Source organism: Dendrobates tinctorius, unplaced genomic scaffold (assembly GCF_039654945.1).
Source record: "Dendrobates tinctorius isolate UK_male_01 unplaced genomic scaffold, ASM3965494v1 ptg000006l, whole genome shotgun sequence".
Taxonomy (NCBI): Eukaryota; Metazoa; Chordata; class Amphibia; order Anura; family Dendrobatidae; genus Dendrobates; species Dendrobates tinctorius.
Window position 1 is genome coordinate 2805122 of NW_027361674.1, and position 14485 is coordinate 2819606.

Sequence of the window (14485 nt, forward strand, 5' to 3'; positions counted from 1 at the left end):
GGACAAAAAAAACGGATCCTGCAAAAAATGGCGGATCCGTTTTTTTACGGAAAACAACGGATTTTGACGGATTTGAAAAAATGGAAGTGTGAAACAGGCCTTAATCTGTTTTTAAAGAGCTAATCTTTTGAGGGGGAAGATTTTTGAAATCTGACCAGTGTCACTTTATGTGGTGATAACTCTCGAACACTTCAACATATCCCATTGATTTGGAGAGAGTTTTTTTGTGACACTTTATGCTTTATGATAATGGTAAATTTAGGTTGATGTGTTTTTGTATTTATTTAAAAAAAAAAAATCAGAAATTTGACAAATGGAAGAAAAAATTTGCACGTTTCAAACTTTGATTATACCTTTAATCCAGATAGTCATACCATAGCAAAACACTAATAAATTAAATTTCCCTCATGTCTGCTTTACATCAGCACCATTTGTAAAATGTTATTTTATTTTGTTAGCATTTCAGGAGGTTTAATAATGTAGCAGCAATTTTTCCTTTTTCCAAGGAAATTTACAAAATTAACTTTTTTAAGGACCTACCAGGTTTGAAGTGCCTTTGGTGGACCTATATATTGGAAACCCCCCAAAAGTGATACCATTTTAAAAACTGCACCCCTTCACATATTAAAAACTGCTGTCAGGTAGTTTATTAACCCTTCATGTGCTTTTCAGGAATTAATGCGAAGTGACATGATATGAATAATAAAAGTGTATTCTTACCACCTAAATGTTGGTAACTTCTGAACGGATTACTGCAGCTGGCAGTCTCTAAGGCCGCTATTTGGCCGTGAATTGCCATGGCAAACATCAGGACCACACAATCACGATCTCGGGGTGCTGATGGGGATAAAGAGGGAGAAGCCACACTGTTAGCCATTTATATGATGTCGTCACTATTGACAACGGCATCTAAGGGGTTAAACAGATATGGACAGTGCCAACACTGATTGTGGCTGATGCAGCAAGGTGTCAGCTATAGCTCAGGGTTCCCCAACTTTGGTCCTCAAGGCGCACCAACGGGTCATGTTTTCAGGATTTCCTTAGTATTGCCCAGGTGATTGCATCACCTGTACAATACAAGGGAAATCCTGAAAACATGACCTGTTGGTGCGCCTTGAGGACCAAAGTTGGGGAACCCTGGATTAAGGGATCCGTTTTCCATAGACTTCAATTTTAAAGTAGAACGGATCCGGCAGAGATCAGTTATTTAAAAACGGGACTAAAAAGTTGTCTCCACAGCTTTTTTTTTTTTTTTTTTTTTTTTTTTTTTTTAATTTTACCAACGGATTGCTGCTGGTCCGTTCTAAGGGATCAGTACTGGACATGTGAACATCGCCTTAAATAGCAGAGGGTATTGTTTCTCAGTCTCCTCCATCCGTTCTAGTCTGGTAGCTCTGAGGACGTCTGTTCAGCTCATTACTAGGACTTCCATCATAAAGCTGTCAGTCATACAGGGGGTCTGAATGGCAGGCAGCAGAAGGCGCAGCCATGGGTTTGGTTGAGGTTTATGCGGTCTTGGAGGTAATGGTGCTGCTAAGGCCCCAATCAGATTATTAGGTCTGTTTTTTACTTTCAGTGTGTCAGAAAACTGACCGTTTTCCATTAGTGTGCAGGATCAAATTTTGGTCTCTGTCTCCGTTTTCATCATCAGTGGGATGTCCATTTTCTTGTCAGCAAACAAAAAAAATAATTCCAAACTACTCATACCATCCATTTTTACTATTTAATGTGTATGTGTTCTGTATGTTGTTTTTTCACATCTCTGTATTTAATGGGGCACGTTTGATCCATGACTTGAGCCGCCCAAAAAAAGCAGAAGTGTGAACGTGACGTTAAATATGTACATTGATAAAAGCTAGAAATCACATATAGATGCCAGTATTCTAACAGGGTGGCTGGATGTAAATGTGAACATGTCTTGCATCGTCAGGCATGCGTCCTGTTTGCTCCGCTGGTCCTAAGTGACCACTTGTGTAAGCAGCTTCACCTGTGGGTGACACACAGCAGGACTAAAAGTTTGCACCCACTCCCTGTAGGTTCACCCTAAGGGTGCGCACACCCCGTCTTTTTCAGGCAGATGACTTGCTGTTCATAAGTTCGTGCTTTTAGACCGCTTGTAAGCACTTCAGGTTACTAAAAACGGCAAGCGATTAAAACCTGCAAGGAGAAAAGACTCCAGTTTCCTGGCGGGTTTGCCAGAGTTTAAAACGTCATGTGCGCATATGCTTGACGTGTGCATGTACCCTAAGATGTTTCAAAACCAGTGGATGATTCGTGGGTTTCATCAACGATTGTCCAGCTTTCCGTGGATAAGTCTCTGCAGTCTGATCTGTGGTTTTTCGCTCCATTTATGCTCCTGTAATTACAATTCACTATAGAGCATCTCATTTTACAAAATCTGAATCAAGATGGCCCTCATTAATTCACAAGATTAGTAGATCAAGCCAGATGGGTATTTTATTTGCCATTCTAAAAAAAAAAAATAATAATAAATTGGGCTAAAACTATTAGAACACTTGGGCTGCTTTAAAAATGGTCATTGTCATAAAGTTGGAAAACCTCACGAGAACGTCATTACCCTTTTACATCTGTTGATGTCTCAGAAGCAGCACATCAGGCTATAGAATATGAAGGGTTCCCGCAATTTGTGAGGGTCTCCGTGCCCAGAGCATTACGGATAGGATGGACTTTTGCCTGCGTTCAACTTAAGCAATTAATTTACAATAATCAGTCAGTCATGTTGGTTCCGGCCCAATTGCTGGGTATAATTAGTGTAACCTGTCACTGTTTTGGGGAAGGTGGTTGATAATGGCCGCTCAGTAGTAGGAAAAGTGACGATAAAACTTTTAGCTTAGCCAGTTCCTGATCGGAATCACTTTTCATTTTTTTTTTTTTTCTTTTTTTTCCCCCTGTTTAAATGAGATGATTAAGGATTCCATCCTCCTCATTACCATCAGCCTGTGAAGAGTTTTGCAAAAATTATCTCTGCATATTAAATCTTTCAGACTGGTGTAATATCGGCAGGGCTCGTTATTGTCGGTGCAGGCTTTATCCCCAAAAGAGGTGGAAAGCAATCGCAAAAAAAAATAAAAAAATCCCCTCTGCAATCAGCGGTAGCAGGCGGTGGATTACAGGCTGTTGTAGGATCTCTGGTTACAAAGCCCCTGTCCTCTGAGCTGGCTGTCAGGAAATGCGTCAGTGCTTTGTGGGGAGAGCCCTGCAGATGACGATGTCAGTTATGCATCCCGCAGACGGGGGGCCGGCTCCGCTCTGATGCCGCTTTGTTTCCTGGCTGTGTAATACACCACTCTGCAGATAAGAAATGCTGCGCCATCTATACACAGGCGCTGACCTCCGGTACCTGTCTGCAGAAATGATTGGTATCGCTAAAGGAGTAGTTTTTCTTGTTTTTGTTTTTATTTTTTTTTTTTAAAGCTACAGATTTCCTTCTGTAGTCTGTTGGACTTTCAGTCGTGTGGGTCAATATTTTACGTGGGATTATTTGCGACGTTAAGCAGGTTGCCATTTACCTACTGTACAGGTCTTGACAGCACAAGATTGGGGAATTGGTGTCTCTCTCTCCACCAGAGGTCCCTGTCACTGCCAGCGCAATGACTTTAAGTGGGATCAGCTGTGTCCCAGCAGGAGGGGATGGGCATGTTGAATTTCAACCAGTCCCATCCTTTGTGTTAAGTGGTGATAAGTTGCTGCTAAATGGGTCCGACAGTGACTTTTCTTGCCTTTCCAAATTGAGAGCATGTGCACGCTCACCCGTGCCAAGCGTGTATGTGTCAAGAGGAGATTTAGGGTATGTGCACACGTCGCAGATCCGCAGCGGATTTGGCCCTGCGGATCCGCATCAGTTTTCCTATGGAAAACAAAAACCGCTGTGCACATGCTGCGGAAAAGTCCACGCGGAAACGCAGCGCTTTGTTTCCCGCAGCATGTCACTTCTTTGTGCGGATTCCGCAACGTATTTACACCTATTCCATTCTAGGAATCCGCAGGTGTAAATGCAGGGAAAATCCGCAGGTAAAACGCAGGCATTTTGACCTGCGTATTCTGCAGATTCCGCGCAGAAAAATCCGCACACGAATCCGCAACGTGTGCACATATCCTAATAGGAGTAGCTGTAGGCTGAATGTGTGTCCAACAGAAATATACGGCAGTGCTCCTCCATATTCGGCAGGCCTTAGTAGTTGCTGAGGCACTTAGTTTTTGGCTATGATGAAACCCAAGCGTCTCCTTGGTATGTCTGGTGAGGCCCCAGAAGGAAAAACGCTTGAGAAGCCCCTATCTAAGCAGTGCGGCGGCCGTTATGGAAGTTTCTGCCACTCTTCCATTTATCTAGGAAATCCACCCTCATAATGTAACAAAAAACCTTCAGATATGTCTGCTACATGTGAATATGTCCCTAACAGGGTTTATGCGCAGCAGCAGATGTCCTATGTATGTGGCTGTGGCCCGTAGGGAAAATGTGTAGCATAAAAATCTGCAGCATATACATGTGTGAATGATGCCTCACGATGCTGCAGATCAGGTTGTCACTTCCATGGATTACTTGTGTGTGATTTTTCTCTAGCGGTCATATCCTATCCAGGTGCATTATACACTCATTTTGCCTCTGTCGTCACTCCCGGTAGCGAGTTATGCGGTTCCTGATGTGTCCCTGTTGTCACCCATATACATAGGCTTCTATGCAGATCCATATATTTGTAATCGAAAAGTGGTAAAAAGGCTCTCCAGTGAAAATGAGTGCTGTATCCACAAGATGTGATAAGTTATAGGTTGGTTGGACCTGCATCGATTGGTAAAATGGGGGGCACTTTTATCTCTGTTGCACATGCTCGACCACCGCTCCATTTATTTTCTATGGCGCTGCCGGATTGACAAGTTCAACTCTCAGCAGCCCCATAAAGAGTCAATGGAGCAGCGGCCGAGCATGTGCAAATGGACAATAGTGCCCCCTGTTCTGCTGATCCGTGCGGGTCCCAGTGGTTAGATCCCACTGATCAATAAGCAGTCTCAATCTCCATCTTCGTTGGCCAACTCTTGTAATGATTGCCATCTTTACATACATAAATGTGACTCTAGACATTGAGGTGATTGCTCAGCCTTCGATATTGATTGTCACCATAACATTTTCCGAGCAGAGAATGAAAAAGTTCTTTTTCAGGAACCTTTTTAGTTTTTGGGTGGGAGCCCTTTTGAGTGGATTTGTTTTCATAAAAGAAACATGTAGTGCGATGGCCTCCATAAAGCTTATGGACAGAGGGGTCCCCAATCAATCACCTCTGAGATCAGAACTGAGAGCTGAGCAGTGGAGACTTGTCCTAATAGGGTCATTCATACCTTGGTATGGAAACCCCTGTATTGTATAGTCGCACATCGTCGGCCGAAGCTTTCGATGGTAGGGAGGTCGGCAACCTAAATGAACATGTCTGATTCCCCCTCCATCCGTGTAATATCTGTTAGGAAATAGAGTGCACACTATTGAATTCTATGAGGTCCCTGCCATTGTGCCACCCTGGTGTGCGTGTTTTGGGGTTGTGGTGTTGGACCACAAAAAGCATATATGTGATCACTGTGGGTCCGGCTGTGGAGACCTCCATTGATCTTGAACCTTTTGTGAATGAAGTCGTAGTGAGCATGTGCTACCCCTGCTACATCCACTGTCTGTGGGAGTAGTGCTCACTACCGCTCCATTCACACAGGGGACTTTGAGCCCCCATTCCTGGGATCACAGAAGGACCTGGCATCTAGATCCCCAATGATCTATCTAATGAGCAGATGATACGTTTCTGGGACATCTCTTTTCAACAAGCTTTGTTGTTTTTCTGTGTATGTAGAGGTTGAGCGCTCAGATGTGAGGTAGAGATTTAAGGCTAGTTTCACATTTGCGGACGGAGGAGCTGCGGAGGGCTGCAGACTTCCTCTGTGAATCTCCGCCCACTGCCTCACCTCCTCCGGTCAGCTCCGCCTACGGTCGTATACTTCTGCATGCGGCCTGCATATCTGTAACATTGGGGGTACGCAGGTCGTGCGGAAGTATGCGAATGCCTCCGCATGTGTCCTTTTGATGCGGCGCCCGCATAAAATTCCAACATGATGCGTTTAACGCGGGTTGCCGCATCGTCAAAACGACGCATGCTGAGGCATCCGCATACAGCGGCACGACCTGCGTACCCAATGCTAAAGATAGAGTACGCAGGCCACATGTAGAATTATGTGACTGACTGGAGGAGGTGCGGCCGTGGGCGGAGCTTCACGGAGGAATTCTGCAGACCGCAGATCTTCCAAACGCAAATGTAAAGCCAGCCTTATATACAGTGCCTTGCGAAAGTATTCGGCTCCCTTGAACTTTTCAACCTTTTTCCACATATCATGCTTCAAACATAAAGATACCAAATGTAAATTTTTGGTGAAGAATCAACAACAAGTGGGACACAATTGTGAAGTTGAACGAAATTTATTGGTTATTTTTAAATTTTTGTTGAAATTCAAAAACTCAAAAGTGGGGTGTGCAATATTATTCGGCCCCTTTAGCTAAATACTTTGCTGCGATTACAGCTGCAAGTCGCTTGGGATATGTCTCTATCAGTTTTGTACATCGAGAGACTGAAATTCTTGCCTATTCTTCTTTGGTAAACAGCTCGAGCTCAGTGAGGTTGGATGGAGATCGTTTGTGAACAGCAGTTTTCAGCTCTTTCCACAGATTCTCGTTTGGATTCAGGTCTGGACTTTGACTTGGCCATTCTAACACCTGGATACGTTTATTTGTGAACCATTCCATTGAAGATTTTGCTTTATATTTGGGATCATTGTCTTGTTGGAAGACAAATCTCTGTCCCAGTCTCAGGTCTTTTGCAGACTCCAACAGGTTTTCTTCAAGAATGGTCCTGTATTTGGCTCCATCCATCTTCCTATCAATATTAACCGTCTTCCCTGTGCCTGCTGAAGAAAAGCAGGCCCAAACCATGATGCTGCCACCACTATGTTTGACAGTGGGGATGCTGTGTTGCCTTTACGCTAAACATATCGTTTAGCATTGTTGCCTAAAAGTTCGACTTTGGTTTCATCTGACCAGAACACCTTCTTCCACAAGTTTGGTGTGTCTCCCAGGTGGCTTGTTGCAAACTTTAAGGCTATGTGCCCACATAGCGTTTTAAAACGCTCACTAAAAACCGGACTCCTTCCCAGAAATCGCGCGTTTTTTTCCACGCAATTTCACCGCGATTTTACCGAGATTATGATCGCGATTTTCGCGTGCGATATTCAAGCACTTTCCAAGCGATTTGAAGCATCGCTTGGAAAGTGATTGACAGGTTGGTCACACTCGTCAAACATAGTGTTTGACGAGTGTGACCAGGTTTTTACTATTGAGGCTGCCTATGCGGCATCAATAGTAAAAGATAGAATGTTAAAATGCTAAAAAAAAATAAAAAAAATCGGGGTATATTTACCTTCCGGCGTCCCGCGCTGCATTCCCGGGCCACAGCGTTCCCAGTAATGCCTTGCGAGACCTGTGATGACGTAGTCTCCCGTTGCTATAGCGATCTCGCGAGACCACGTCATTACAGGGCCTTGCCGCAAGGCATTACTGGGAACGCTAGGCCGGGAATGCAGCGCGGGACATCGGAAGGTAAATATACCCCTATTTTTTATTTTTTTTTTTTTACAGGGGGATGGTACCCAGGGCCTGGAGGACAGTCTCCTCTCCTCCACACTGTGGGTACCAACCGCACATGAGACGCTTAACTTCCCGCATGGTGGGCATAGCCCATATATTTATATTATTATTATTATTATTATTATTATTATTTCTTTCTCGCTGCAGCATACGTCTCATGGAGATGGGCGGCAAGATGTCCCGTCCCGTCCTGGCCGTTCCGGAGCCCGAAACAGGAACTCAATAGCTTCTTGTGCTGATGAGCAGCCGCATATTGGAAACTACAGACTTCTAAAAACAATTGGCAAAGGAAACTTTGCAAAAGTAAAACTGGCTCGGCATATTCTCACCGGCAGAGAGGTGAGTCTATGGGATCACTACGTGCTCCATTCACTCTTCGGCCTGTTACATAAGGCTCAGGAGAGCGCCTGCGTATGTCAATGTCACCGTGTGCTGGAATGTTAAGGCTCGCCTATCGTTCCGAGACCTCATTGTGTATTCACTAAAGCGCTCCGCTGGAAATCTGTGCTTCTGCGCGCTCCACTACACAATCTGCATGTTTGCAGGAAAAGGTCACAGGAAGACTTTATGCACAAATTCAGATAACCTTGTATTTTCATTCACATATCTGATCATTAGGAGCAGGGCACATTTAGGGTAATACTTAGCTGCAAATGTACTAATTTCTGTTTATGGTTTATACAAAGAGCAGTTTTGTGGGGTCCCAGAATCTTTGGGGTTATTATCTCTTCAAGATGAAGTAGTTTCATGGAGTTTGATCTTCTGTATGTATGGACCTCGCACTGGAGTACCCAGATAATTGGTTATTCTCATTTTCCACGAAAGATCCGGGACTTTACAGCTGATTGGCAGCCACATATCTTAATACACAGCTATACTTCTTAAATGATCATCACTCCCCCCCCCCCCCCCCCCCCCCAAACAAAAAAACTAATATGATAGGGCTTTGTGTCCAAAAGTGAATGCACCCTAGAATGCGCGTGCAGTCGCTCTTAAGGGTTAGTACAGGTTTGCCTTCTTTACTGGTTTGTGCAGGTTCGCCCATTGCAGAACAACCTGGGAACCAGTCGTGCCAAGCTTCTTGTGAGTTGCTGAATGTTCGCTTTTGTCATCCAGGGAACCAAAAACCTGTCTAACCATGTGGACATTCTAAATTTAGGGCAAAACTAGACTCTTAAACGGTGCAATAGCTTTCCAGCCTTACAGTGTGTATGGAAAGTATTCAGACCCATTGACATTTTTCACTTTGTTTCAATGCAGCCATTTGGTAAGTTCAAAAAAGTTCATTTTTTTTTTTCTCATTGATGTACACTCTGCACCCCATCTTAGCAGAAAAAAAAACAAATGTAGAAATTTTTTTTCAAATTTAAAAAAAAAACCCAAATATCACATTGTCATAAGTATTCAGACCCTTTGCTCAGGATTGAGTGGAAGCACTCTTTTGAGCTAGTACAGCCATGAGTCGTCTTGGGAAATGATGCAACAAGTTCACACTTGGATGATCCTCTGCTATTCTTCCTTGCAGATCCTCTCCAGTTCCATCAGGCTGGGTGGTGAACAATGGTGGACAGCCATTTTCAGGTCTCTCCAGAGATACTCAATTGGGTTAGGTCAGGGCTCTGGCTGGGCCAGTCAAGAATGGTCAAAGAGTTGTTCTAAAGCCACGCCTTTGTTATTTTAGCTGTGTGCTTCAGTCATTTTCTTGTTGGAAGGTGAACCTTCCGCCAAGTCTGAGGTCCAGAGCACTCTGGAAGAGGTTTTCAACCAGGATATCTCTGTACTTGGCCACATTCATGTTTCCTTCAATTGCAACCAGTCGTCCTGTCCCTGCAGCTGAAAAACAACCCAATAGCATGATGCTGCCACCACCATATTTCACTGTTGGGATTGTATTGGGCAGGTGATGAGCAGTGCCTGGTTTTCTCCACACATACCGCTTAGAATTATCACCAAAAAGTTCTATCTTCGTCTCATCAGACCCAGAGAATCTTATTTCTAATAGTCTGTATTTTTTTAGCAAGCTCTATGTGGGCTTTTATGTCTTGCACTGAGAAGAGGCTTCTCTCGGGCCACTCTGCCATAAAGGCCCAACTGGTGGAGGGCTGCGGTGATAGCTGACTTTGTGGAACTTTCTCCCATCTCCCTACTGCACCTGTGGAGCACAGCCACAGTGATCTTGGGTTTCTTCTTTACCTCTCTCACTAAGGCTCTTCTCCCACGATTGCTCAGTTTGGCTGGACCGCCAGGTCTATGAAGACTTCAGGTGGTCCCATACTTCTTCCATTTAAGGATTATGGAGGCCACTGTGCTCTTAGGAACCTTGAGTACTGCAGAAATTCTTTTTTAACCTTGGCCAGATCTGTACCTTGCCACAATTCTCTCTGAGCTCCTTGGCCAGTTCCTTTGACCTCATGATTCTCATTTGGCCTGACATGCATTGTGCCCTGTGAGGTCTTATATAGACAGGTGTGTGCCTTTACAAATAATCATATCAGTTTAATTAAACACAGTTGGACTCCAATGAAGGAGTAGAACCATCTCAAGGAGGATCACAAGGAAATGGACAGCATGTGACTTAAATATGAGTGTCTGAGCAAAGGGTCTGAATACTTATGACCATGTGATATTTCAGTTTTTTTCTTTTTTAATAAATTTGCATCAATTTCTAAATTTGTTTTTTTTTCAGTCAAGATGGGGTGCAGAGTGTACATTAATGAGAAAAAAATGAACTTTTTGAATTTACCAAATGGCTGCAATGAAACAGTGAAAATTTTAAAGAGGTCGGAATACTTTCTGTACCCACTGTGTAAAACGGTTGTGTATTGACGAGATCTTAAATGCATTGAATCTTTGGTGGCAAATTTAACCACCTGGAATTGGTGAGTAATGTAGGGAAATTGGCTCCTCTGTGGCACCACTGCCAACCTGCCATGTCAATGCATGTTCCTCTGTGGCACCACTACCAAGCTAGTGCCATCTCTCATGCATGTTCCTCTGTGACACCACCACACAATAGAAAGTCTTTAGGGTCAGGTGCCCCCCTGCACGCACTACTGGTTTGAGTGAATAGGTGGGGTCTCTAAGATCTATACTCCCATCTGTCAAAAGTGCTGAACAAGGGGCTACAAGAGAAAAAAAATCCTTAAAAGTTCAGATGCATTTATAAGCCATTCGTTTGGGGGCATCATATCCAATTTTCCTATAGAAATCAGTTTATCTGACTTGCTGACGGCCCCCCGCCGTGCCCCCATGTGGTTGTGATCTGCAGCCAGGCTCCTTGGCTATAGTTTGACTTCCATAGATTATGCTTTAAATTGCATCCAAGTAACATTGCGCCCTGGTAAGTGATCCGGTATTGGGTTATGTGCTAGGGTCCAGGTGCCCCTTGTGCACAGGAGTGCCAGCCACATTCCGTACTGGATGCACAGATTTACAAACTATTAAACTTTGTTTTCTCCCTTTTTTCCAGGTTGCAATAAAAATAATTGACAAAACTCAGCTAAATCCGACCAGTCTGCAAAAGGTAAGGTTTGTGTCTGTTACTTACCGGGCTTTCGGCTTACAAGTTGGCACAGGTTTTGTTTAGCTGCTTTGTCTTATAATCCAGGACGGCAGAGCAAGGTGACTTCTATGCGGGGGCGTCCTGTGTGTGAAAGGCACTGAGCACTTGTCATGTATAAGAGATCAGGGTGCGGAAGATGTTAGCAGGGCCAGTGCCCCCTAGCCTCACACCACTGTACCACCGAGACGTCCCCATAAAAGATGCTATCCAAGTCTGATACCTGGGGAGTAAGGTTCCGCCAGGCAAAGACTTCTCTTCTGATGTCCATGGAGAATTTCATTAACTGCAATAGATAAAGTAAATCGACCAAGTTTTGTCTTAAAGGCAATGTCTATTATTAGATAGCAGCTTTCTTTCATTTAGAGCTTCTCCCCTGTTTACGGGTTATGTGCGGTACTGCAACTGAGCATCATTCATTTCAGTGGCACTAAGCTGCAATACCACATGTGGCCAGGAGTGGCGCTGCTTTTAGAAGAAAGCAGATTGGTTTTTCCTTTTCTGCCTTCAAGACTTTCAGGACTTGACCTTTCCTTTTTTGAGCAATTTGGGAGAACTCCCAGACACACATTCCATGATAGTCTGTTGTATCGGCATACAGTGGTCATTGGGAAAAAAAATGTGCTGTGTCCTTTTTCTTCAAAATTGCTGTGTTCCTAAATATAGGGAAGCATATTAAACTATAAAAATTTAAAAAGATGTTCTTGTCAGAGATGTCACCTACCCAGAAAGTACAGTGCTGGCAAAAAAAATCTTTACAAGCTCAACTAAACCACAAAATGTTAACATTCAAGTGTTTTTATTGTGGATATTTGGTTACAATTTAGTATTTTGCCATGTCACCCTTACATTCTATCACCGTCTGCAGTCGTTTAGGCGTGGATTCGGCACGGCTGGTGGAGTACGTGGTGACCCGCAGTGTCTTCGGCGCCTCCTTTTGGTCGCTGATGGTGTCGGCCAACACTTTCTATGGGGTTAAGGTCGGGGGATTACCCGTCCACTCTAAAATGTTACTGTTCTGGTCATTGAGAAACGTTGTCACGGCCTCGGCTTTGTTGGCATGGGCGCCATCATGTGTAAGTAATCGCACTGATGAATAACCCAAAATGATGCAAATGTTCATCCAAACATTAATATAACTGTTTGCTTTCATATTTACAAACCTGCCCAGCCCATGTGTTCACTGGCTGCACCCCGCACATCACACCGTATATTTCGGATTATACCATGACGCCGTACGCTGACACCGCACTCAGCGACCCTCCTCTGACCAGCCCTAAAGTGATCATCACTAAACATCACTTTCTTCCACTTCTCAGATGCCCGATCTCGATGTTTCTTACAGAAGTTGCCTTTTCCTCTCCATCACTGCGGTTAGTGGGGGCTTCTTTGCGGCATGACAACTTGGTAGGCCCTGGTCCTTCGGCAGGTGGTGACGACTTTTTTCCTAGTTGCCATGTCCCGGAGGAGCGCAGGGGACTTGGTTTTGAGGTCGGTGGTGGTTATAGAAGTATTTGACATAGCTTCACAAGCCTATCAGTCCTTGGTGGGGTCTTGGGTGCGCCAGAGCACGTCTTCCTCTGCTGTACCATCCCAGGAGGCAGTGACGCTGCCGACCGCTTCAGCTGGTAAATTGCCTTTCTCGACGCACCCAGATCTGTAGCCACAGCAATCAACGAATCCCCCTTCACTCCACTGCTCTGGATTTCTCTTCCATTTTAAGCTTATTCTGACCCATTGGGGGGGGGGGGGGAGATAATCAAAAAATGTCTAATAGCAAAACTGGAATGATTTCCCATAGCAACCAGAGTGCAGCTTTCATTCTACCAGAGCAGTGAAGGATGAGCTTTGCTTGGTTGCTATTGGAAGTGAAGCCAGTTTTTCTAGTAGACACTTTTTGATTATCTCCTCCATTGTGTGCACTTTTAAGTAGTGAAATCGTGACACGGGATTGTATATGTAATGTGTAAATCTGTGGGAGTCCACTCGCTTGTACTCCCAACCATAGCTGGTATTGGGGGGAAAAATGCTCTCCGTTTGGATGGAGTGAAGGTTCTCATGCTCAACTGTTACTCCATTCATTCTCTGTGGGGGAGATAAATGGCAGAATCCAGTGCCCGAGACCTCCGCTAATTCAATAGAGAATGAATGGAGAGGCAGTAAAGCATGGGCGCCTCGCTGCAATTGAAGACACGGTACAGAAGTCTGCATTCCTGGCAATAGATGGGGGTCTTGGGAGTCAGATTATCACTGATCTAGATGTTCTCGCTTGTCTTGCATATGTCAAACGCTCTATAGATTCCATGGTATTCATGACCCTTGTGGACATGTTGGGCAGGTGCTCCAGTAGCTTTCTTGGTGCTGACACAACGCATAAAGTGTGAACAGAGCCCGATGGGAAAGAAAATGTTCCGTCTTAAGGTACTGTCACACTTAGCGATGTACCAGCGATCCCGACCAGCGATATGACGTGGTCAGGATCGCTGGTACATCGCTAAGTGGTCGCTAGTGAGCTGCCACACAGGCAGATCTCACCAGCGACATCGCTGGGGACAGGGGTCGCTACTTACCAGTCACACTAGGCGATCCTGCGTCCTCCCGCCTGGCTCCACGCTCGTCGCTCCACAGGAAGCGCCGCAGGAAGCTGAGGACGAAAAACAGTCCTGGATGTTCTAGCGCGATCAGCGATAACCAGCGGGGGAGCGGGTCGTAGGTAAGTATCAGACATAGCGATATCGCTAGCAATATCGCTGCTACGTCACAAGTTATAGCGACATTGCTAGTGATATCGCTTAGTGTGACAGTACCTTTTATTGTTTGGTGACACATCTGGGTACACAGGGGCCTAAATGGTTTGGAAATTGGCTTGTGTGGATGAACTCCTTCGGGCCAGGCAGCAACCACAGCTAGAGACTTCTTTTTTGTTTTTCTTATCACTTGTCAATCCTATAAATCAAACAAGTTCCCAAATTCTGCAGTGGATCATTAGTGACAAGTGAACTGACTAAAAAAAAAAAAAAAAAAGGACATGGAGTTGGCCAAACGTTGCATGTGATTTGACCTGTGGAGTTCCTGGAGTCTGGTGCAATGCCATCATTTCACACCTGCCTCATGTCCCAGGAAATCCTCGGCCTAAGAACCTGGTGGGATTGTGCTACCCGTGGCAGCAGGGAGCCAAGCACTTATCTAGATGAACTAGTGAACCCTAATGTGCTTCACAAGGATGTGCTGATGGC

At 44.7% G+C, this 14485-nt stretch overlaps 1 protein-coding gene across 5 annotated transcripts in view; it reads left to right on the plus strand.

The window, feature by feature from the left end:
• The window catches only part of MARK3 (microtubule affinity regulating kinase 3), a 93703-nt gene that overhangs the window by 11913 nt on the left and 67305 nt on the right, over nucleotides 1-14485 (plus strand). For all 5 annotated transcript variants that reach the window (XM_073569924.1, XM_073569901.1, XM_073569911.1 and 2 more), the window contains exons 2-3: nucleotides 7838-8029; nucleotides 11160-11213. In XM_073569924.1, coding sequence (XP_073426025.1) covers nucleotides 7838-8029; nucleotides 11160-11213 — 246 coding nt within the window. The remainder of the gene's footprint in view (nucleotides 1-7837; nucleotides 8030-11159; nucleotides 11214-14485) is intronic.